The sequence below is a fragment of the Haliaeetus leucocephalus genome, unplaced genomic scaffold (assembly GCF_000737465.1).
Source record: "Haliaeetus leucocephalus isolate CR32 unplaced genomic scaffold, Haliaeetus_leucocephalus-4.0 Scaffold257, whole genome shotgun sequence".
NCBI lineage: Eukaryota > Metazoa > Chordata > Aves > Accipitriformes > Accipitridae > Haliaeetus > Haliaeetus leucocephalus.
In genome coordinates, this window is record NW_010972693.1 from 313,830 (window position 1) to 339,339 (window position 25,510).

A 25,510-nucleotide genomic window follows, 5' to 3' on the forward strand; every position below is an offset into this window, starting at 1 on the left:
AAGTTGGGTCGCGGCTGCAGCCATTTGCGGGGCTTTTCTTCTGCCTTCTTCCTTTCTTTCCCCCTTTTATCCACCCCCCCCCTTTTTTTTCCGTCTTTTTTTTCCGTCTTTTTTTTTTTAATTTTCCTTTTGCTGATTGCAAATGGATGCCTTGTGGCAGCGTCCTGGGCCGGCGCTGCCCTTTTGCATATGAGTTGGGGAGCGGGGCTGCTGCTGGCAGGGCAGCGAGTTTAAATGCTGCTAATCACGCAAGCAGAATGTTTTTTATTATTTTTTCTTCCCACTCTAATATGCCCAAAAGGGGGTATAAGTCGTGTCTCTTTGTTCTGGGGTTATACAACATCTGGCTCAGGAGAGACCTGGTTCGTGACTGAGGTGCTCAGAACCTTGTTAGTGTAAATAATAATTACAGGGCAGAAGTGTTCGGCTCAAAAGTCTTCATATGCGTGGGGTTACTAAGTCCTAGCTTTCTTGCAGCTACAGATAATTTTCATAGCGTGGGGAGATGTTTTCTGTGCACCTCTTTGAGATTTGGATCTCTGCTTTTATTTTTTTTTCCTCCTCCGCTGGAACCATCTTCCTTATTTCCAGAATTCAGGATTTTTATCTTAGGAAGGGTATTGCTGTTCTGGTTTTTGTCTCTAGTGCGTTAGCCTTTCTGCTGTCCGAGCATGGTTTTAGACTCTCTTCCCGTGTCCTGGACACGGTGAGAGTATTTTCAGCATTGTGGTGGCTGTGTGCAATTGTTATTTTTCAGAGTTTTGTTCGTGACATCATGGCAACTTGTCTCCATCCTCCCTTTAGCAGTAGCATTACCTTGTCTTCTAGTTCATCTGCATCACAGTTGCTCATTTTTAAAACCTGCTATATTCAACTTGTAATGCCTTAGTGTTGGGGAAATAGATGAGAGAGAAATTGTTCATCTTTTTAATTTAGATTTTCATGCCTGTGATAAAACTGGGAGCAACAGTTTTTTTTCATGGAGGGTGAAAAAGGCCGTATATGACGATGGTAACTTTGGAAAGGTCATGATTATATTAACTCTTTTTTCAGGGCTTTAATCTTGTCCGTCATGGATAAGTGTTATAGTGTAGTGAGTAATTAAATAATCTCATATGCTTATGTAATTTTCTACACGTGCTTACTGTTTTATAGGGTGTCACAGTTGTTTTTTATTGTATTTTATTGTATCGCAAGTTGTTTTTCAGAAGTCTCACATCATTTTTGTACAGGCTTTATGGTGAACGAGGCATGGGCTCTTACGCACAGGCCATAAATACAGCAAGCTGGGGAACCCTCTGCCTCATCCAGTACGTGTTTTGTGCAGGTCTTACAATTTCATGTACCGCAATAGCATCTGCGCTTTACAAAGTGTGTGGCCTGATGTACGCTCACGTTATATAGGTGGAATGAAGCACAGGTCTTGTAAAGTGTCGTTTGTTGGCAGCCTGGATAGAGCCAGTGTTCGCGTCTATGTAGGCAATATGATTTTTGGCGTGGAGCAGTGAAAGTGGTCTTTCTGTTGAATCAAAATCTTTCTGCGGACCCCATTAAGTCGCGGCGTTTTCACTTCATACCTGTTTTGCTGCACGGATGCTCCTTTGGAGGTAACTTGGCCTGGCCGTGCTCTGTGTAACGAGCATATGAGTTACCCTGATGCGAGTTTGTGTTGTGGATGTGGATCGTGCCATCCCGGTTGCGCTGCCTGGTGTGCCAGAACAACAAATACCCTGACCCCAGAAGGAGATAAGCCGTCCTGGCAAAAAACAGCTATACCAGCGAGAGTCCCTAGTGTGTGCCGTGTTGGTTGGAGGTTGCCCTTCTCTATAGCTCCATCGGGAAAATGTGTGGCGTAAACTCATTGAGGATTAAGCTAACAGTGAGTGAAGGCCACTTTGTTTCTGAGTAACATTCGCCATGCAGGGGTTTTATGCGCTGTAATATTGCACTTTGATTAATTGTCTCACCTTTCCTGGACAAAAGCCCCATGATTGGTTGGCTGCACAGATGTCAGCTTTCAGACTACAGGTATTTTGGCATGAGGACTACTTCAAGTGTTGGAATTTCATAATTTTTCTGTCATTCAGGAGCCTGAATCATCTTTTCTTAGACTTAAACCAGCCAGTTTCACTTCTGGCAAGCTCAAGCTGGAAGATTTCAGCCTCGTAAGTGAAAATAAAGAACCACAAATGACTGCAGGAGCCCAGGTTGGGAGCACTGGGGCCTCCTTTATTGTAAACCTTGCTTCTAGGCTACATCATGTCAAACTTATGCTGCCATGTGCATGTACATGCTCTGGGAATATTTCCATTACTGCTTCCACCTGCTCTTCATTTACCCGCTGAGGGAGATTTCCATGCAGCTTCTCCGTCTCTTGAAGGCTTTGGGAATCACTATTTTTTTGCCTTACCCTCCTCTGATCTGGAAAAGTATCCTCTAGGAAGGAAGCAGAGTGCAGTGACTCTGCCGTGCCCCTGTATCCCTTTTACCAAGAAAATTTAATACAGACTTTAATACATAAGAACATTGCATGCTGTCAGTAGAAATCAGCTGATGTTGATGATTGTCAGTGCAAGAGGTACTGTAAAATTTAGCCTCTTGTCTTTCTTATGCTGCTTCTGAAGTAGATACATAGGAAAATAATACAGTTGAGATTTTTTTTTTGTATTACTGATTATCCAGCTTGAGTTATTTAATAAAATAATTTTAAAATACACCCCTTGATCTTTGTAAATAACTTGTGCTGCATGGTGGGGATCTTACTTTTACTATGTAGTAGTTACTGTAGTAGAAAGATGAAAATGGTGCTGAGGTGGCATTTGAAGCGGATACTTGTGACTCATGCGGCTCTCCCCTAATGAACTTCATTAGCTGTTTGATACATAGCCACTTGTTAAGCATGCTTGTCTAAAATTAGGACTGGCTACAGCCAACTGTAAATCAAAATTAAGGATAAAAGATTCCACTTACTCCGGTTTAGTTTTCACACCAGATTCAGAGCTCTGTTGCTGGTTATCGTGCTCTTCTGGATCTTCAGTAAGGCTTGTCCTGCTGAAAGTCTCATGAACCACTGAAGACCCTCCATGTAAAGGAGTCAAGTGGCATGCAGTCTCTAGCACAGTCTCTCGGTGCTGGGGCAATGTTTTTCCGTGTTTTAAGGTAATCCATCCTCTTACGGTTTTGAATGCAGTTGTTTGTTAGAGGATCAGTTTAATAGTTTCTCACATTCCCACTGTTGAATGCAGATATGTGCCCTTGCCCCAATCTGTTCGTCACTTGTGTGTCAGCTATTGTGAATCTCTTCATCAGCTCGTTCTGTGTGTGAATCTAAACCAGGTAAATATATCCTGTTTTTCAAGTATTGCAAACCATAAAATGCTGAACATTACTAGCATCTTCTCTTTGCTTCCACCTGAAACTTAAGCTTCCACCAGAAACTCTCACTGCTTTCCAATGTCAAGGCTGTACCATTAGCAATGGAGCATGGAGAAAGGTTTTAAGGTCTGGAGTCGTGCAGGCTGCCAGGGCTTTGTTCCATGGGTGGCAGGAACCTCTCACCTGTCTAGGCTAAACCTGGACCATCCAGCCACCATCCTGCTTTGGGGAGAATCCAGGTCAATTCTGTATCCACTGCAGCAATTGCAACAGGGTTCAATAGTTGTGGTGTTTTGCTGATTCCGGCCCTGTTGCTTTTGCTTTGTCCCAAAAACTGGTGGGGTTGAACCGGTTGCTGGTCCCATTGGGAAGGTTGGCTGGAGTCCTTCCTCCCTGTGCAATGGCACCACTCACTAGGAGACATCAGAGCCTGTTATCCTTTTGGGAATAGTACAGTTTCTAACTAGGACCAGACCTTGTGTTTTCACCAGGATTGTTAGTAAGGGGGCAGCTGGGAGAGGATGGCCAAGTAATCAAGGCTGTACGCCCACTTTGTTTTGGAGATCACCTGATGTGTTTAGCTTTATGGGAAGGATTTCTGTCTGAGGCTGCTCTGGTTTTGTTGTGGATGAGTCGCCTGCCAAACTCCAAGAAGGAGTCCCTTCTATTGACAGATAGAAAATGGGGAGGTGGAGGCTATATTTGGTGGAGAACGTAGGAGAGTGATAGGCGTCCTGATGCGCATTGACGTTTTGATGTCAATGAAATAACGTGGTGGGTTTTTGGTTTTGTGGGGGTTTTTTTTCCCCTCCTATAAGAAAGATGCAGCTGTACAAAGACTCTTAGGATGCTTATGATGGAAGGTGTATTCCATCCAAGCATTAGCTCTATAGGGTTGGGAAGTCCAGCATCTCCTTTTCTTGCTGTTTTTTATCCTTTCTTAGAGACCATACTGCTTTCAGTGGGTAATAGAGCCTGTTTTTGTGCTGGAGGATGAGGGCAGGTGTCTCCTCCGCATGGAGCATGGTGAGGTGTGTTCTGCTCTTGGTGCTGGGCTCTGAACCTCTGCTTCCTCACTGGTATTGCTTTTGTTGGGTGTTGATTACTTTCTGCCTCTGTGAGGCTGTGTATAAGGCAGATGTGTGATTTTTTTTTTTAATCTGTTTGCTCTGTGTGCTGTCTGTATTGCCTATAAATAATAAATGGATTGCTCAGATGCTGCAGACTGGTAGCGACTTGGAGGGTAACTCAACTTTTTCAGTACTGTTACAAAATTCATCTGACTTCAAATACATAAGCAGAAAAACATAAAAGTATATTTTCATTTATAGAGCATGCTTCTTTCTTGTAACCAGCGTGATCAAGAAATGCAGTCCAAAAGAAACTGAGTCCCTCCCACTGTTTATTACATAACCATCTAATTAAAGTAATCAAATGGGGATGACTTCGAGGCTTGGAAAACTTCCCCATAGTCTGGGTCAAAAATACTTGCAAGACCACACCCCCTGAGTCTCCATGCTTTATTTACCTTGCAACATCCTCTAGAGAGGAATGGTGTGTAAATTAATTCTTCCCCCCGTAAGTTTATTACTGCTGTCAGCCATTAAAGTCTCTTGCTGCTGCTTCTGTAGCCGCTTTCTTGGGCACAAAGAAATCCCTTTAACTCCTGGTTTCCCTTTTGAAAAAGAAGGGACTTCAAAGAGTCCTTCTCCCTTTGCTCCCTAGAAAATGCATGCTGATTCGAAGCTCTTCTCATAGTTGCTTTGGGTTGCAAGTTAGTTTTTTCCAGGCTTATTATTTCTGCTTCATGAGTATTGATGGCAATTGGCAGGTAAATCAGTAAATTGGGTCTCTTGCTTGAGAAGGAAATGGTGTATGTTCCTGTGATAGCTGTAATACTTAAACCCTGATAATGAGAAGCATATGTAGATGGAGGTGGTGGTGAAGAAATGTGAAAGACACCTAAAGTACAAAATGTAGCAGCAAATAAAAATTCATGGTCCATTTTCAGTGTACAATCATTTTCAAATACATGGTTGTGCGTTGCAGGAACTCTGAAAACTTTGAATTCCCATGGGATTTGCTACTGTGCTGTGTATTCAAAGCAGGAAAAGCCCCACCTGAGCACTGACTTAAGGTGGGTCAGGATGGGAAAACTGTGATGGCTCAATCTCAGATGTTCTCCACATGCGTGGGAAGTTTGAGAATCTGGTAGAGTAGTATTCCTGTAAGCCATACCGACCTATGCCCCTTCTCAAACTAAGATAGAAGGAAATAACTGCTTAGTAAGAAGAGTATTAGTGGATGTACTCCTGTGTGTGATATAAACCTGCTTCGTCTTTTAACAAATGGCTTGGGTCTTGAGTGTTCAGTTTTGCCCGTGTGGAAGACAGCTGAGTACTAAGCAGTATGCTTGGAGAACACAGTGGCCTGCTTAACAGGCTCTTTGTCAATTCTGGAGAGAAAAATGTTTGAACCAGCAGTTAAATCCAGCGTGCAGTTACTTAAGACTTAAATAACTTGCAGGCAAATCTCTTTGATCTAGTTGGGCTGTAGATGCACTTTTTTCCAGAAAACACAAATCTTAATCCTGCACAATACGCAGCTGCAAATGTAACGTGCACTGGATTTTCTCATATGCCTGGTGCTTCGTTTACAGAGGTGACGCTTTCCCTTTTCAGGGTCTTTGCTCATTAATTTCCAGTGGTTTTGCTGGAGACTTTTTCCTCCTCATCTGCAGTCTTGTGCGGCAGGCAAGCAGACGTGTTCTTGAACCGCAGGAAACGGTTGGGAGGGAACCTGTCCTTTCCTTTTTCCCAGTTCCAGGTGCTAAGGGGAGGAGGTATCCCATTTTTTACTGGCACTGAACCGAGCCTCGCTGTACTCTGTCACCTCAGATGCCCTAAAGGGTCCCGCAGGGTAACCAGAGACGCCTGTTTTTGTGAGCCTGGAGGAGAATCCCCCAGTTCTTCCTCATGTGAATGCATGTATGGTAGTTGACATCAGAGGCTGTCTGCAGACCTGTGAATGCACAACCTCTCCTCTTAAACAGCTGTATGAAAAGAACCCCAAACTTAGGTAGAATAAGATCTTGAAAACAAATGCTATTGTAGTGTGTATTTTCCCTACAGGATTTCATTTTTTTTTTTCCTGGAAGACAGAATGGCCTGGATTCCTAATCTGTCTGTCTGCTCATGACATAGAGGGTTTCAGTATGTGTTGCAGGATCGGAGGGCAAATGAATTAAAAGTGTAAAAGTATAGAACTGCAAGAGGAGAGTTGGCGTTTTGTGGTTTTTTTTGGTTTAGGTTTGGTTTTTGGGGTTTTTTTTTGTGGTCTGGGACAACTCATCACTACTTAGGCAATTGCCTGGGACCTTCTGCCTACACAGGTTGAATACCTGTACCCTTCTTCATCCAGCTAAGGTGGCACCACCCCTCCTAAAACCAGCTACAGTCATACTGGTATAACTCATGCTGGGTTTAGTATCAACCAGACCGTATTAAGTATCTCTCTGAAGACTGCATCATTAACAGAACCATCAATGAGGGGTGGGCCAGGCTTGCCGTTTTAAGGTGGAAGTTAGATAATTACACGTGGTTAGGGCTGCGTCAACTGCCTTTACCATATGCTAAATCGGTTGAATTAAAGCGACCTGAGGACCAAGTCCTTAAGGTGATGCATCTAGCCAAGGCTGAAGACAGCAGACCTTGTCCATGCTGGGTGTTGCAGTTAACGGGATACTTCACACCTCTGAGTCTCAGTCTAGACAAGGCTGTGGTGTGTCACATTGCCACCCTCTCGCTCGAATCCCTCGGTAAAACACGCTTCCATTATGTTTTTCTGTGGTAGTCCAGCATAACCACTAATCCTCTCTCTCGATAAAAGAGGATTAAAAATGGGAACATTTGCACCTTAATGCAGCCAGCTAGGGTTGCGCTCTGTCTTTTAGGCAGTAATCCTGTTGGGGCGAGGGCTGTGCCTTTGTGCAGTGCCAGGAATGCTGTTGGCGATCAGCAAATAGCAGCTCTCTCGGCAGTTGCGCTTATTGGGTTAGTAATTCTTAAAAGGCCACTTTGTGTGTTAATTAAAAAAGCTGTATCAGCTAGAGATGACTAACTCGCTTCACACTGTTGAAATGACTTCTGGGCTATGTCCAGAAAGTAAAATAATTTGAAATTGGGATTTCTGTGTGGTTCTTTATTTAAAGTCAAGGAATGTGTAAGTTGACAAAGTATTATCTTTCAGAATGCCATTTATCATACATTATGTTTCCTAGACTCATGTCAGACTACATATCCTGCAGAAAACTTAGGGAAGAATGTTCTGCCCCACGTGTTACTGGTGGATACTGGTAAGGGAGAGTCAACTCTGTGTATCGCACCCCAAATGCTTAATGTGAAACCTGCAGAGCCTGGGGGGAAGCACGGGAATGCTAAATGAGAATTCCACCCTGTGGTTTACGATTTTACGGTGTAGTTTGACTTCCAGTTTTGGATTACACTCGCTGGCTGACATGGGCCGGGATGTGGTGGTATGCCCTTCCCATGGGTTTCTGAACACTGAATATGTGCTAACCTTTTTCTTGGTGTCTTCATAGGGAGGACTGATCCACTGTAGTACTTTTTTTTTTTTTTTCTTTTAGCTTATGTGAATTGCTTAAAATTTGGAAAAAAAAGTGGAGTCCTTCTGCATGTACATGCTATGCTTTCTGTGTGAGCTACCGTTGCTCTGGTTGAGGCAAGCAACTGAAGAGAAACTGCTTTGGCAGCCAGTCCAGCCCATTTCAGCTGCTGGGGTAATTTAAAAGTGTTTTGGTTTTGGTTGGGTTTTTTGGGTTTTTTTTTTTTTTTTTTTTTTCTTTTTTCTTTTTTCTTTTTTTTTTTTCTTTTTTTTTTCCTGGAGACCTTCATGTTCTCTCCAATGTGCTGCTTCTGCCTCCTGCTGGCCTGGGCAGGAGGGAGACCAGGCATCTGCTCCAGCTCGCCTTGTGCAGCTGGGTGGAGCGCTGCGGTGAAGTCCTCCCCGCGGTCGCCATCGCCTTTGTGACGAAGCCTGAGAAGAGTCTTCAAGTAGAAACCACCTCATCCTTACCTTCAGCCTGTAGGTTTCTGCTGGTGTTTGGTGCTAAGTATGTGAAGTTAAGCTGCGAAAAGGACCCTTGCAAATTGCATCGTATGTCATGAAATGAATGTCCTATCACGTCACCAAATGGTGGCTTTCAGCAGAAATTTCAGCAGCAAATAGGAGGTTTTATGCCTAATAAATATGTGTAAAATCCTATTTGTTTCTTTTCCAGACTTTCTGTGTGTGAAGTTTTTCCTGCAGTGTGATGTGTTTCCTCTTTTATGTGAAATGCTGATAAAAGAGCACATTAATAGAAGGGGTTTTGGTTTTGTTTTCTAGAATCAATTTTATTTTAGGTCTTTTCATGCTGAGACTGGTAGCATAGGGAATTTTCCTGCATCCTAATTAAAAGGATCATAATACTAATATTATGCCACAGGAGGACGCTGTGGAATGAGAGCTAGTTTCTGTAGTTCCTCTTAGTGCTTGAGTTACTGCAGCTCTGCCGACAAGCGGCAACCATCCATGTGCCACTGTGAGCCAGCGTGAAATGAGATGTTCGCTTCAATCTTGATAGGAGAGGTGTAAACTAGCATGTCTTATCTTGCCTTTGTGCAGGGTATCAGCTGTTGCTGCTGACAGGAGGCAATGTCTCGGGTCCTGGAAAGTCAGTCCCATCTAAAACCTTGCACAGCTTCCAGAGTGACAGACGCTTCACCAGAAAAAACCCATTTTTTATTGGATTGAAGTGTAGGCCAGCAAATTCTCTCCATGAGCAAGGGAAGACTTTTTCCACAGCCATGGAAAAATAGGATTTGGGGATTTAAATGTGCGTTTTAAACGAGTTGTGGTAAGATAGATATTAATCAATCTTGCCCCTGGTGAGTAGCATTATTTCCTTATCAGACCTGCAGTGGTAATTCCCTCTAGGCACAATTTTATACAAGAACAGTATCAAATTTATCCTGAAGGCAAATTAACGAATAATATTTAATCAGTGACAGACGCCAATGCAACGTGACAGGTGGACCTCATGGAAAGAGCTAAATCTCTGCTATCGGCAGTCTGAAACCACCTGCTAGGGAGGATGTGAACATCCTCTTTCTTTTCTCCCCGTGGAGTAAAGACCAGGAGAAGGTCTGGGTCTCGCGTGTTGGAACGTGATGCAGCCGAGTGATGGGAGATGGGGGCTTTCCCATGTGCTTTCGGTTGTAAGCTGCACTCGCAGAAGCCATCTCAGATTTCGCCTAGAAGTGGTTTCTTAACCAGCATCGTCAGGAAACGCTGCGAGCGAGCTCCACGCCTGTGTGAGTCAGGCCTGGCTGGGAGATGGACATCTTTGCATGAGATGTGGCTTCCAGGTACCAGCCAGCGTTGACCCAGATAGAGGAGAAATGCAACCAGGACAGCACCAAGCCAAGACTGGCTGTCTCTCCTCTGTTAGAGGTTGTCTTCTAATCATCCCCTCAACTGGAGGTTGGCAGCTCCTCTAATTCAGACCATCTCAGGAGCTATCAAAACCAGACCATTTCTGGCTGTTCTAATTGGAGGGTAGACACACATCTCTCAAGATTAATGAGGTTTGATGAACACCAGTGATTTCAGTCATGGCTCCGTGTGAAAATCACGGTGTACGATCTCTTGGTTTGTGTTGCCATTGTTTCCGAATGAGGTTAGTTCTTCATGGTTAGTATAACCATTGACATCTGCTGATTAGAAACCAACTGTATCAGGATGCTTTAAAAAATGCATAAGAGGGCTTTGTGCCAGAATAGCAAAAAGCAGTACCAGAAAATTTCAAAGGTATAATTACACTCAAACAGGATTTGATTTTATTGGTAAACGGCAAATGATTTATTTCTTGCTGGATCGGTTTTCACTTACGAATTATTCCAGGCTGTCTTTGCAGGGAATTTGGAGTTTATCTAGACGTAGAGTCAGAAATTTGAAATACCTTTTCAAATAAAAGATTCTTATGTACTAAGTGCATAGGAAGTGCTTTTTAATCTGATTGAATATATGAAGTATAACTGAAAAAACATCACATTGGCCTGCATCATCGAAGGTATTTTAGATCCCTCCCTCTCACGAGATGACACCAGTGCCGATGGTCACTGTGGCAGGCAGGCGGGTGAGCTGTTGCCGCTGCAAACAGTTGGTAGTTCTTAAAATAAATTGGGGCGGTGTGGTCTACCTTACGTGCTACAGCGGGCTTTTAGGATGAGGAATGCAGCTCAGCAGGGCACATGCTTTGCATGTGTGAAGCCCTGCGTGCCACCGCCAGTATCTTTGCGACCTGCACTGTGAAACGTTGCTCCTGCCTCGCTGCAATGGCCAAGGGTTGGAGGCAAGCACGAGAATAGCGCTGATCATCATTGCTACCTCCTTGCAGCATCATTGAAGAAACAGCGGTTAATGAGTAAGCACCACAGCTCCCCTCCAGGCTAGGGGAAGGGGAAAAGCAAACTGAGCAGCAAATGACTAAAACTTGATTTAGAGGCCCGTTTCCTAGCAGAGGTGCTGGTCTACATGGCTGAACACCACTGGAGAGCTGCAAGAAGGGGCTTAGCAGGCGGCGGCTGATGGCTGCAGCAGCCACCCTGCAGCCTACAGAGCTGCTGCATGAGAATGAACACACCCGGATCACAGGAGCCCCGTTGATTAACTCTCTGCAATCGCCTCCAAGAACAAAAGTACCAGTGTGATGTCAGTTGTTTAATGCAAAGCAAACGACTTATTTACAGCAGAGGCTTGAATCCATTAAGGGCATATTAAACTCCAGATGCTTGTCAACTTTACAAAAAGAGTGGAAGAAAGGGAGGAGGTCTTGCACATTTTCTGGAAAACACTCGGCTCGCTGAGCATGGAGCAGTATTTTATTGAAGTTAAAACCATGAGGAGAGTGACCAGCTTGAATGATGAAGCAGATTTTTTTTTTTTACCTTTTTTTTTTCTTTTTACACTAGTCTCGAGACTGCTTTGTAGTGCCAGACAAAGTACTATGTGCTGAGCTCCTGTGTAGAGCAGGGTTGTTGATAAGAAATTGGTTCTGACTACGGTGCAGGGATCAAACAGAAAATGGGTTGGGAAAGAAAAACCAGGAGTTTTTTCCATTCCTTTGAAACAAATTATAAAATGAGCCAGAGGGATAATTCTTGAGAATGGATATGTAAAATTGGCCCTCTCAAATAAGTCCTCTTAATTACTTAATTTAAAAAAAACAAAGCAAATTTAAAAAAACCAACCAAAACAACCCAATTAAAAAGCCCCAGGAACATCTGATGTCCCCTGAGCCAACTGAGCAACCACAACGTTGGCTTGTCTCTTCCTTTCTCCTTTCTGCTTATTTTACAGTATGCTAAATACAAGGCATGACTTTGGGGAAAACGCCGTTACAAACCCTCCTCTGCAAGAGACTGTTAGTGTCCTGCTCTTTGCGTTTTGGTGGGTCCATCACTAGCTAACAGGGTGGTTTGTACCTTTTTAAACAACCTGACCGTGCTGTGGAGAGCTGGGCCTCTGTAGATACCAGCCTAGACCTCTGCGTGCACCTTTGTAAGTTTAGGCGTTGACCCCCTTGATGTTTAGGTGAAAGGAGTATGAGGAGAAGCTTGATGCAGGCTGGCTGGGTTTTTTCAGAGGCATGAGCTGATGCAAGCTTATTGCCCCTTTTTCACTAGTTACTGTGGCTTCCCATAGCATCTGGTTCGTTCCTGTATCATCTAAATTTAAGATCTTTTCAGCAATTCTAGGCTAATTGTTTAGAGCACACTAGGTGGGTCATGTAATGCAGCTTTTCTCCCGAGTCTCATCACTGGGAAGAGAAGAGGGTTGATGATCTGACCAGCCTGAAATAAGTACAGGGACGATAACCTGAGCTGGAAATGTTAACCTGTCTATTAAACTAATTGCTGACATTGATCACTTATAAAGTGGATTCTGAAAAAGCCTGTGTGTCTGTTAGTCCTCTGTCTTTCCTCCTGTGTAATTGCAAAATCCTTGCTTGTATCACTGTAGTAGGCAGAACTGCCGCTTGAGCTCAGAGCGTCCATCAAATATGGTTAGTTCCCCTGCGCAGCAGTGCCGTGCAGCTGGCTGGGATGGGATTTCATTCTTCTCAAAACCTTTGGTTAGGAAAGGTTGTGCTGTAGCGCACCGAGCAGGCTGTATGAGACTTGGCCTCTCTGTTTGGTGTTGGTGATTTGCTAATTCTTACATTTTATTTATAAAAAGTCATACTCATTTTTGCATGGATGCTATTGCAGAATACAGGTGAACTTTTCCCTTATGGTGTTCTGCCCATAGTGACTCACTCTTGATATGAAAATATGATGCCTGAATTCTGACAACCAGGATTATTTGCAAAGAAAATACAGAACTCTCTTTGAAGAAGAAGCAAGTTTTGTAAGAAAGACAGACCACGTTTTTTCACAGTGAGTTCTTTGGTTGTAGGGTGTTGGCTTACAGAAGAGAGATATGCTCATCGAGTGAGCTCTGAAATGCCCAAGCTGAAGTAAGGTCTGGTTGCACAACTTGAACATGAGAACTTTATATTTGGTGGTTTGGATGTTGACGAGGCTGTTAGCTGTTCCCACCCCCTTTCAGAACTGTAGAATCATAGAATCACAGAATGGTTTGGGTTGGAAGGGACCTTTGAAGATCATCTAGTCCAACCCTCTGCAATGAGCAGGGACACCTTCCACTAGATCAGGTTGCTCAGAGCCCCGTCCAACCTGACCCTGAATGTTGCTACCACCTCTGTGGGCAACCTCTTCCAGTCTCTCACCACCCTCATCGTAAAGAATTTCTTCCTTATGTCTGATCTAAATCTACCCTCTTTTCATTTAAAACTTGTTCCCCGAGCTCCCTTTCATGCAGCGGCTGCTTTCTTAGGAGGGATCTGAGCACACATGGCACAAGTGAGCTGTGCATGCGTGGGAGAGCGCAGAGCAGGTCTCTGTCAAAATATTCTGGGTCTCAACCCTTCTCCTTCAGTCTTCATTCAGATAATTCATATTTTGCATCCTTTTAAAATTATTTAAACCGCCAAAGTGAGACCCAGCGTTTCTTTTATTGAATTAGGCATTGTGTTGGATAAGTTAGTAAAAATAGCTGCGTGATTTAAAATGCCAGCAGATAAATGCTCATCTCTAAGTTAAGACTGTCTCAGAGGGCAGTGTCTTGTGCTTCTACAGCATCTGAAGTAAAACCGCTTCAGCGGTCTAAAGGATAAAAATAAGTCCAAGCCCTGTCTGTGTAAGAGAGTTTTTCCAGGCATGCTGGTGTACCTCATCATTTTTTCTGGTGTGGACATTTTATTTTTGGCGCAGTTAAAGCACCCATGAAGCAACATTAAACTAGATGGCGGTGGTAGAGGACAGTTTCTACAGTGGGATAACCCACGTGGTTTTGTATGGGTTGAGTTATATCTCTTTACATTCACACCACAGATTACACTGAGCAGACGAGACCTTCGTTTTAATCCATGTGGTTTTAAATTTAATGCAGAATTTATGGGGTTTATGTTCAGATTCTGTTGTTTTCTGCTTGTTTGAATGGTACGGCTTCTGCTATTTTAGTTTGCTTTGCTCCCTCCTGCATCTGGTATTCTTCCAGCGATGGTGTCAACAGCCATTGATCATAGTTGACAGTACATCAAAGGAACCTCTGACACAGTCATGAAGCAACTGCACTGTGTGATGAGAGGGACTTTATCCTCATATTTTTTTAAGCACTTTAAATTACTTTAAAAATACTTCTGGCTGTCATCCAAGGCTTCTGGACTAAACTACAACTACCAGGAAATGTCTGCAGGCATCATCATATCATTAGGGTTTCCTTATACCTGAAACTGTTCTGATTTTTGAAGGGAAACAGGAATAAACTTTCCTTTTCTGGAACAATGAATGCTCATCTCTAAAATTAATCAAGAACAACTTTCCTTTCATGCCCTGTGCCTGAATCCCTGTTCAAATCCAAGCGTGGACCCTTCGGATGCATAACAGAGATGCTTTGCTGCTGGGGCAACAACAGTATCAACAAGTTTGTAATCACCAGCAGAAACTGCCAGTCAAGGTGTTTGCCCACAAAGCCTGACTGACTTGTATCAGGAATCCTTTGGGAATAATATCAATATATGAATAACTACCCAAGGTTTCAACACTCAAAGATAATGCTCAGTGCCCTTCAGTGTATGATTCTGGAGACATTTGGAAATTTTGTGGAAGGAAAATGTGCAGGTATGAAAATAGTGCAGAAGTTGGAAAAGTAGTAAACCTGCATTGAATGAAGCCAGCTCTCAGATTAAACTAGAATTAGTCCAACTTGGAAATGAATTACTAGAGCTTGTGTTGTTGTGTGCACAGTTGGGCAGGCTGCAGGGTTTACTGAAGAGCTGTAGTAGTTTATTGCCTTTTTTCCAGCTTATACCTTCTTTTATACAGGTAGGAAAGATAGAGAGTGAGAAAATCTAATAGTGCCACCGAGGAAACAAGTGACCGTCATACGTTGCAGCATGTACCTTGGTCTCTTTTGGAACGGAGCTGGTGGAGGGAGGAAAGAGTTTGTAGTAGATTGATGGTTATTAGACCTTGTTTGAATCAAGTGGACTTATCTTTAAATAAACATGATGGCCTTGCTATTGATTATCCCAGTCATTGCTTGTAGCTAACTTTCCAAAAATGCCAAAATTCAAGCAGGCACCGTGCACTGAAGCAGAACATATGCCCATAAAAACTAGATCAAATGCACGTGCGTTTAAATTCACATGCCCATGAGGAGTATTGATGTTGCTTACCCAGCTGTCCACTTGCTGTCTCAGAAATGCATAGTTTGAGTCTACTACCAATTTTATTTATAAAAAAAGCATCTTTTTTTATTGGCATCGGGTGTAGACTGCCTCTTGATTCAAACAGGTTTCCTTCTGAAGGAAACAGTATCTGAAGCATCTGTTGTCTTGCAGTCTTGTCTCCTGATGAGCTAAAAGGTTACTATGCTTTGTCAATTATGTTCAGATCATGTTTTTCTGTGGATAAATACATTTTTTGTTTTAATGGAAAGTAGTTAAAATTGTATTGCTCCATAAAGGAAAGCACCAATATACCCTTTCAGAAAAAGCATGGTAGCTTGGGAAAGGCCTGGCCTGCTGAGCTATTTCTTTTTTTTTTTTTTTTAATTTTCCCTGACCATTTTTCTATGGTGATGGCACATTAAGTTCCTTGGAAGGAGATTAACAGCTGATTTTTTTTCAAACAAATTCTCAGTTTGCTTCAATGTACCTCAGCATCTTAGTCCCTTCCTTACTGGCAGTATTTGAATTGCTACTATTTTGGGATGGTTCTAGTATTACAATCTGAGTTGTAAACAGGTTGGACAACAGCAATATCTAACTCTAGCAGCATTTTAGGGAGGATTGTGAGTTAAAAGGTGATTTGGCTTTAGCTGTAACCTCAGTAGGTTTGTAACAGTCTCACAACAGTACTTCTGCTGTCCCACAGGCTTGAGTTCCTCTAGCACAGGCCTGGATGGAAGACAGAAGTCTGAAAACATCTGTTTGTGGTCCAGGGTGAATTGTTTCCCATCCATACTATTTAGGACCTTTTAGGGGCTCTCTTAGTGTTTCATGGACAAAAACCCTTCAGTTTCTTAGGGCAATAATATTGGTGGGAGTGTAAATATAGGACATGTGCCTCTTTCCCAGTCTTCCCAGTACAAAGTCCATGGTCATGACCTACTGCCATGGTCATCTTAGTATCTGGGCAGCTTGCGATACTGGACCTGTATCCTGATACTTGTTTCTTTGTTTTAGCTGCTAGACCAAGCTTCCCTCCATCACACACCAGCTGGCTGCATTATTAAATATGTGACCAAGTCCTTCCTCCCATCTCAGTAGGGAGTACAGGTCCCTGGTTTTAACCAGACTGACTCTCCTGAGCTGGGACACCCAAACTGGTACCACCCTAACTTTTAGAATGTAGCTGTGCATTAGAGCACCGTTGGCATCTCATGGATGAAAATCCACTGCCTAAATACCTACAGTTCCCTTCTGCTTCTATCCCCCATGAAGATGTCAAAATTAATGGAGTTAGCTTTGATGCTCCACAATGAAGTTGGTGTTACATGTGGAAATTGTAGTCTCTTAGTAGAATGTGATTCTTGTTGTTAGAAGTGTGTATAGCATTGGAGAGAAACCAGCCATAGACAGACATGAAAAATAAAGGGATTCTGTAATCTGCTACAAATCCACGATGTCTGTGTTAGAAGGAGGTTGCTGTGGCCTCCCTCTCTGATCAGCGGAGGGAGGCTAGTACATCCTGAGGAGCTCGGCCTCTAAGGTCTGAGTTGTTGGTTAACTGGACAAAGTTGAACAGGGCGAAATGCTTTGGAGATTGGTTTTGGCTTTTTGGAAAGTTCAGTAACACTTTGGAAAGATGCACCTGGATTTCTTTGTATTAGTAAACGAGAAGCCATGCCAAAGTGGCTAGGTCAGATTTGGCTTCGGAAGACCAAGGCTGCAGAAGGAATGAATTCATTTTGCAAGTGAATATGTGGAGCTAACTCATCCTAAACCCTAGGATGTGGTGGCTGGGAAACCACCGTCTGTTGAGCAAGTGGGTGGCTGTCTGACTGCCCACAGCCATTTCAGGGATAACACAACGTTTGCAAAAGTCTTGGCTGGCTGAGCAAGTCCAGATGAGGTGATAGATTGCAACCACCCTCTGTGTGGCTGAAGTATGGCAAGAACAGCATGGTTTGGTTGTTGTAATGTATGCACAGTAATGAGCGTTTTGACTTTGTATTCAGTGGACTTCTTTGGCTCATTCCAAGTCTCCTTTCAATATCTTGGTCCTGCTGCTACACCAGAGACTTCATTGCATCCCCTGTTCAACAACGTACATGCCTCTGGCATTTGAATGGGAAGCTTTCTCTTAGTGCTGTCCAGGGAATATTTGCCCTGCGTTTGAGATGCAGCTTTTGTTTCCTGTAAAAACAGATGTGCTTAAGTAAAATGTGGAAAATGGGTCCTGTTTTGAGGACAGGACTCTCTAAAATAATTGGATCCCTATTTTTGGTATCTTCAAGTTGGAACTGCCTTTGGAAGAGCTGTTTTATAAATGTCCATACGTTCAGTTCACTAAGTTGCAGAAGACATTTCGAGGCATATGGAAACAAGCCTTTAGAAATGAGCTGGTGGTGGAAAAAGAAATATAACTTCTGTCATATTTTGAGCTCTTTGGTCAGTAGATTTGAGGCAGAAATATATGCATCTAAATACCAGTCACTCCCCACTCTACCTTTTCTTCCATTTGTTGTCTGGACTATGGCAACAGCTTCCTTGCTTCTGAACTGCTGCTGCTTAAAATGCTGCTGCAAAAAGTACTTCCTCCACAGCTTTCCTCCAAGTTCCAAGCCTTGTCTCTTTGTACTCTCTCCTGAATTCAGAGCAAGACTCTGGTTCTCTACTTTTAACATCCTTCTGCCTCCCACCTAATCTTCTATTCCTATTTGCCCACATGTTAGTGGCTTCAGCTGAGGTATATTCCGTTCTTCTCCATTTCTTCCATGGAGCATCCCACCTTTGTAATAGTCTCTCTTGCCATGCGTCAATTAGTTGCTTCTTTTTTTGTGTATGACTATTGGTTATTTTGATCAAAATAACCCTCTTGACAATGTACTTTCTCCTGGTCTGGGTCCCAGTGTCTCATCAGTCCTGCCATGGTGTTCCATGGTTTGGTCACCAGAATGTGTTTTTTTATGGTCAGTAGAAGCCTGGTGATTATTTTGCCAGGCTGAGGTTTTTGTCATGGTGATCATTTGCAAAGTGTCATGTATTTATGGCATGATACGGATGATAGAATCCATTGAAAGCTTTTACAGGACAAAGCTGTGTGTGGTGGCTTGTCTGAGTTCATAGAGCAGTCACCCAGCCAAGTATCTGAGACCACTCTACAGTCTCTGTCCATGCTCCTGGCTCTCTCCTCCTGACAACATGAACAGGTTTCCATGAAGAAGGTGTCAATCAAGAGCTTTAAATTCAGTGGCCATACTTATGGGGTCAGAATTTGCTGGGAATATTTTATTATTCCCTACAGCTGGTCATCTCTTTCCTTCTGCTGTTTGCCCTGAGGGTTTTGGGGAATCTGTTTTTGATGGTTGATGTCCTAATTCTTCTAATGTAGTTTGAAAAATATCTTAAGGATGTGCTGTTCCTTTTCCACAAATGTGTGATAGGTACACACTGAAAATTCTGCGTGTCTCCTGTCTTGTTCCTTCTGCACAGATTTATGTTCCTGGCGTGTGGTCCAGTGCCCTGCTGACTACGTAAGCTGCTACTTTGCTCAGTGGTTTACCACTAGATGCATTAAATAAATATGCTTTATGTAATATTTGTGCTCGGGTTGTAATGATTTTGCCTGCTTCCGGACTCTAAACAAGTAATGCAACAAAAGTGGTCTGTAGAATGCACCTTGCTGCCAGTAAACATCTGTATTGGCATCCTTGTTTGTGTCCTGAGCTATTGAAGTTGGAAGAGAGAGGTTGTATATTGCCCTTGAGCATCTTCCCTGAAAGCTAGATCTTGAAGTGGCAAAAATAAGTTCCAGCTTTGATCAGACCTCTTAGCAGGTAGTGTGTGCGGGGCACATAATCTCAGGGCTACAAGATCCTTAAAGACCTTTCCTCTAGCAAAGATGACTGCTTCTGGGTGCTATGCCATGTTGTTTGGAAGTATGGCTTTTTCAAAACTGTTAAAGCTCCTCTTCTGGCTCCTGGTGCAGTCGTTATTTCCCTCTCATAGAAGACCACTGCCACTGGGGGAGGTAATCTCTTGTTCCCTCTTGGTCATGGCCTGCTCACCTAGCTGGCTTAGAAACCTTTGGCTGCCCTCCCTTACGGTACGTCAGTGTCAGTAACCCCTTCCTGTGATTTTTGTCTCTTCTAACAGTAGCTATTGATGGAAGAACACGGGGTGACCCAAACAGAGCACATGGCCACCATCGAGGCCCACGCAGTGGCCCAGCAGGTGCAGCAGGTCCATGTGGCCACCTACACAGAGCACAGCATGCTGAGTGCAGACGAAGACTCGCCGTCTTCACCGGAGGACACCTCCTACGATGACTCTGACATCCTCAACTCCACGGCTGCCGACGAGGTCACCGCCCACCTGGCTGCGGCAGGTAGAGTCAGCGGGATGCTCGGTGTCGTTCGCCTAACGTAGTGTTTGTGCAGAGGTCGTGAACAGCGCTTGAGGGTGGTGGGTGATCTTGTCACCCCACGGGATGCTCTGAATGCTTCCTTACTGCCCTGGCTTTAATAGCGCTTCTTTGCAAGGTCTGCTGGCTGCTTGAATCTTGCATCACTTTAGCTGTGTGTAATATAGAGGTACTGGGAATAAGAGACTGGTTTGTACAATAAAAAAGGTCCCTGGTAAATGCTGCCTCAAAAAAACAAAACTAGAATATCAAATATGTCAAAGAGCAAGCTTATTTCAGGCCCATATAAACAACAGCAAAAATAACCCAGGAGTGCTATGCAACCCTGCTTAGCCAGGGAGCTCACATGCTAGGCCTCTCCCAAGGAGACGCCACAAAGGGTCCTAAAGTATTTCAGAATCACAGACTCCTTCCAGTGAAGCCCCTGCCAAATGTCCTCCAGATTTGCCTTGTAGTGGATCTACCTCAGTAGTAGAAAAATGCAGTGATAAATAAGCACTCACAGACTTGTCTGACTCCTTATCAGACTTTATCTGAGGAATAAACTTTCGATGTGCTTGACTGGACCTGTGAAGTTCCACCACCCCACTGAGCATCCCACACCCTTTGCTTATTAATTTTCCAACCTCAGCTCCCGCAGGATTTTTTCTTTCCTCCACTTCTAGCACACAAGCTTTTCAGTCCCAGCTGGTGGTTGCAGGAGGGGCATCTGGTGGCTCTCGCCTGCCTGCAAGCCCTCCCAGCACAGGGGCTGCCGGGTGCCCCTCCAGCCCCTGGCCAAGTGGGCACCGCGAGCCAGGAGCAGCCCCGCTTCCCTGGGGCCGGCAGCTGCAGTTCATGGCATGGGCTGACACATCCAGCCCAAAGCTTGCCCAAGAGCCCAGGGTAGCACTTCCTCACTTCTCCTGAGCAAATGTTTTTACAGTCTCCCAAAAGGTAACGTTTTTATTCTTTTTTCACAAGCACAGGATCGTTGGAGCAGTACGCAGCAGTGCTTGCTGTGCCTGCTGTGGGTAGTGCTCAGGTAGTTCATTACTGATTAACAAAACATGGCTCTGTAGTGTCACCCAGAGCTCTGTCTGTTACAGCATCCCATCTCCCAGAGCAGCTGCCTAGAGGAAACGTATCATCGGATGCAACTTTCGTTACCATCTACCAGCTTTCACCAATCAGTAGCTTAGGACTTCCTGATCCAGTAGCTGCATCTTTGTTAAACACAAAAATATAGTGGTTTTTATGACCCCTGATGTGATCCTTCACCTCTGTCATGTGGAGCAACTACACACAGAGCAACTGAGGTCTGCTTGGGAGTCAAAGGCAAGTCCTTGAGCCTGCATTAGACCCCAGAGCTTTTTGACTCTGACCCTGCACTCATTTCTGGAGATCACTAATGGAAGCACCATACACTATGTTACTTGGTTTACTTCCAATTAACTTAATGTAACTTCCCCTTACATAGACTCTGTCTAGAGTTTGATCATGAAAGCAATAGCACTGCCCTGCCATGGTCCCTGCTGTTCCTCAGGGGACTGTTGCAGGATGCTGCCAGGAGCTCTGGATTTACAATTTCTTTCCCATCAGAGCTGGTCCTTAATCCCTGGGGAAAGCCGCAGACTCCTGGCGCTGTAGTTGAGGTGTCTGAGTAGGATTCATGGTGTTGTACCTGGTGTCTTCTCTCTTGCTACCGGGATATCCTCAGTTGCAGTCAGTTATTGAAAGTCTTGGCATACTTGAGAGTTTTTCAGTATGTTTTGAAGATAAAATACATAATTATGTGATTGTAGGGAAAACTGTGGACTGAAATATGTGACTTTCACCTGGGACTGAGCTGGGATTTGCCAGGGAATGGAGCCTCTTGAGACATGACTCTGATGCTGGAGAGGAGGGATCCCAGCTGCTGGGGAGCTCAGCGGGGAATTTGGGTCACCCCAGTTCAGTGGGGAGGCCCTTGAGCTGAACCCATAGCACCCCTCCCTGCAGGGGGGCAATGGCAATGTTCTTTTTGGCCAATTCCTGAGTTGCGTGTGCTGATTCACCCTTTGTGGTTTGATTTCCAGGCCCTGTGGGGATGGCAGCAGCTGCTGCCGTGGCAACGGGTAAAAAACGAAAGCGACCACACGTTTTTGAATCCAACCCATCAATCCGCAAGAGGCAGCAGACACGTTTGCTACGGTAAGGACTCCTGCCTGCGCTCTGACACTTCAGTCTGCATCCTCGATCTGTCTCTAGTGCTGTGCATGGTGAGACCATGTGCTGTCCAGAAGCTGCCCAGCTTGGGAATTTTTTGGGCATCTTTTCTGGAACCCAAGAGCTGTGTTTTAGTTTGCAGAAATGGATTAAATTGCAGTTCTATTCATCTTTAATGTGATATTATGATCACTGGGACTGACATGACCATTCCGGTGGGATCCACCATTCTGCTTTAACCCCAGCTAGTCACAGATTAAATCTGTCATGGTAAGACATGCCTTGCAAGATATCCATAGTGGCTTTAACAGCAGCGGGCCTGAGAATCTGGAGCTACAGCCATATCCCAGCTCTGCGGTGACACAAAGGACTTATCTACCTAATGGAAAAAGTCTTTTCTGCGTTATGAAATGATCCTGTGAAAAAATCTAGTCTGCGCGTTCCTGATTTTCCTTTGCCAGGGGACCCCATTGTGTGAGCTCTGTGCTGAAGACTGACTCAGCCTGTAGCACACAGTGTTGGGGGAGAATAATAGAGGGGAGATACCTGCCAGAGCTGAAACACTTTCTTTGGCTTTAGAAACTTGCTTTGTAGACAGCAAACTTCCGTAGCCCTTCAGGTGTTGCATTACAGGTGCTCTGAGGCTGTCTGTCCACCTGATGGCCACCTAGGAGCACTGGTGCTGAAGTGACTGCACAGGCTTTCTGCAAGCCTGGAGAGATCACCTGTAATTCCATTTTCAGGAAACATTTGTAAATATTGGCTGGTACTATTTACTAGGTTTTGGAACAGAGCAATTTTGCTTTTCAAACTGTTTTAGATTTAATTGGGTTATTGTATTGGGTCTGTGTGGCAAGGTTTTGGTAGCGGGGGGGCTACAGGGGTGGCTTCTGTGAGAAGCTGCTAGAAACTTCCCCTATGTCCGACAGAGCCAAGGCCAGCCGGCTCCGAGACGGACCCACCGCTGGCCAAGGCTGAGCCCATCAGTGACGGTGGTAGCACCTCTGTGATAACATATTTAAGAAGGGAAAATAAAAGTTGTTGGGGCACAGAAACTGCAGCCAGAGAGAGGAGTGAGAACACGTGAGAGAAACAACCCCGCAGACCCCCAGGTCAGTGCAGAAGGAGGGGAGGAGATGCTCCAGGCGCCGGAGCAGAGATTCCCCTGCAGCCCGTGGGGAAGACCACGGTGAGGCAGGCTGTCCCCCTGCAGCCCAGGGAGGTCCACGGGGGAGCAGATCTCCACCTGCAGCCCGGGAACAGAGGACCCCACGCCGGAGCAGGGAACGAGTGATGAGTCCTGCCTCTGAGGAGGAAGGAGCAGCAGAGACAACGTGTGATGAACTAAGCCCAACGCCCATTCCCCGTCCCCCTGCACCTCTGGCGGGGGGGTAGGTAGAGAATTCGGGAGTGAAGCTGTGCCTGGGAAGAAGGGAGGGGTGGGGGGAAAGCGTTTCAAGATTTGGGTTTATTTCTCATTACCCTACTCTGGTTTGATTGGTAATAAGTTAATTTTCCCCAAGTTGAGTCTGTTTTGCTCGTGACAGTAATTGGTGAGTGATCCCTCCCTCCCTGTCCTTATCTCGACCCACGAACCTTTTGTTATATTTTCACTCCCCTGTCCACTTGAGGAAGGAGAGTGATAGAGCAGCTTTGGTGGGCACCTGACGTCCACCCAGGGTCAACCCACCACAGTTATATCAGGAGTTGGAGTATTTGTCACTCCGTTTCTTGCTGACTTCCTCCTGCGTGCACACTTAATGTGCTGAAGTAGTGATGGCCAGAGTTTCACCTTTTGTCCCTCTCTCCTAGTCTAACTCTTGTAAAGTTGGTGAGAAATTAAGTTGGTTTCCTTATTATGCTTACGCATTGCTGAGTCCCACAACACCCTTTGCACATGATCAAACTGGAAAGAAGTGGAGCAGGGTTAGCGTTAAATAATATTCCCTGGGAGTGGACTACTTTTTTTTTTTTTTTTTTAATAGCTCCATTCTGCTTTTCCTTCCTTCCCTCAACTCTGCTGACTCAGCCATGTTTATTGCAACGTTTCTGAAGAGACAATTCTTTTCCCTCTTGAATTACGAACAATATATTTTTAAAGAAACTCCTATTTAAAGGAATTATTTCTTCTCCCTTCATGCAACTACTTCATTTAACTACATGCAAGTTACTGACAAAATGCATCATTTTTTTGCACTCTGATCAGTTTGAAATGTTTGTGCTTGATATTTACACCACTGTGAATTGAGTGGGAAGTTACAGTTTCTGATTCCGGGTCTCTGCGTACCTGGTGGTGGCGTTGGTGCTTTTGGCAACGTGTCTGCTGCTAACAGCAGGTTCTGAAATAACCAGGGCAGGTATTAAACTGTCACCTTATGGAGTGCCCAGGTTATCTGGTGATAACCGCTACTTCTCTCTTGCTTTATGAGCTTCTGCCAACATTTCTGACACATTCTCTTGCATTGCTTAAAAGTGAATAAGAGGCTGAAAGTATATGATGGAACATTTTCTTCCTATAGAGAGATTGTTCCAAAGGGACTTGCTGATGTGGCAGATGTCTGAATACCTGGGTTTCCTGTGCTGAGCTATTGCAATATTCCTCATTCTTGCCTGTCCTGTAGTTGTAGGTTGAATTCTTAGAGTTCTGGTTTGAGCAGGACTTTGGTACTAGAGAATTGCAATGCACTGTTATGAGGCTGGATGTAAAATAACCTGTGTTTGCAGTCCTCTTGTTGAATCATTCAAGTTCTCTACCTTACAAGTTTTGTATTGGTAATACACTTAGACAGTGACAGAGCAGATATGCAGACTCTTGCTGTCCTAGCTTTGCTGCTCTGATGATCTCTCTACTTTTTACATCAATGGAAAAAGGAGAGAAGGGAGAATAATTGATATCTGAGCTGCTGGGTGACTGCAGGGAGCACAGCAGGCCTGCGGGAGCAGAGGAAGAAGTGGTACATGTGGCTAATCTGACCAGCTGGGGCTCTGTTTCTCACCTGGTTTTTGAATGGGTAGCATTAAGAAAGAGAGTTTACAATGCAAAGGGTCATGTTTCTGCGGGGCTTTCAGCCGATACCTATTCACTGTTTTATGCCTCTGTTTCAGGAAGCTCCGAGCCACACTGGATGAGTACACCACCAGAGTGGGGCAGCAGGCCATCGTTCTGTGCATCTCGCCCTCCAAACCCAATCCTGTCTTTAAAGTATTTGGTGCTGCACCCTTGGAGAACGTGGTAGGTGTTTCTAGGAAAAACTACATAATAAATTGCTCACCTTTTCTGCAGGTTTCATTCTGCTCCAGGCAGCCTTGCAAACCTAGTAGTGATCTGAAGGTCATGTTTAAAACCCTGGAAACAGGAGTTCAGGTTGTATGGACGTGAGGGTAGCACTGAGGTCCTGTCTTCTCTGCATGAATGGTTGCCTAGCACATCTCACCAGGTTTGAATACCCTGGATTAAAAATCAGAGGGAGCAGGTAGTGATGATGTGTTTGAACTCAGCTTGGCTGTCAGTGCTTGCACCTTATTGCAGACCAGACAGTAAATGGAGCAGATCCTGACCGTAACCCTTGCCTCAGAACTTTTCTGTTAATTCCATAAATAATTCCACTTGCCAGTGTTACTTGATGTTTCATCATCAGCTCTTCAATGCAGCCAAGTCTTCGGGGCCAGTG

General features: G+C 44.4%; 1 protein-coding gene across 1 annotated transcript in view; it reads left to right on the plus strand.

Annotated features, from left to right (window-relative positions):
- Nucleotides 1-361: 361 nt before the first annotated feature.
- Nucleotides 362-25,510, plus strand: part of LOC104832550 (nuclear respiratory factor 1-like) — a gene marked incomplete at its 3' end in the record, with an annotated part of 44,316 nt that continues 19,167 nt past the window's right edge. The window contains exons 1-4 of the mRNA XM_010568792.1: nt 362-3,159; nt 19,388-19,616; nt 21,710-21,824; nt 24,945-25,071. Coding sequence (XP_010567094.1) covers nt 19,394-19,616; nt 21,710-21,824; nt 24,945-25,071 — 465 coding nt within the window. The remainder of the gene's footprint in view (nt 3,160-19,387; nt 19,617-21,709; nt 21,825-24,944; nt 25,072-25,510) is intronic.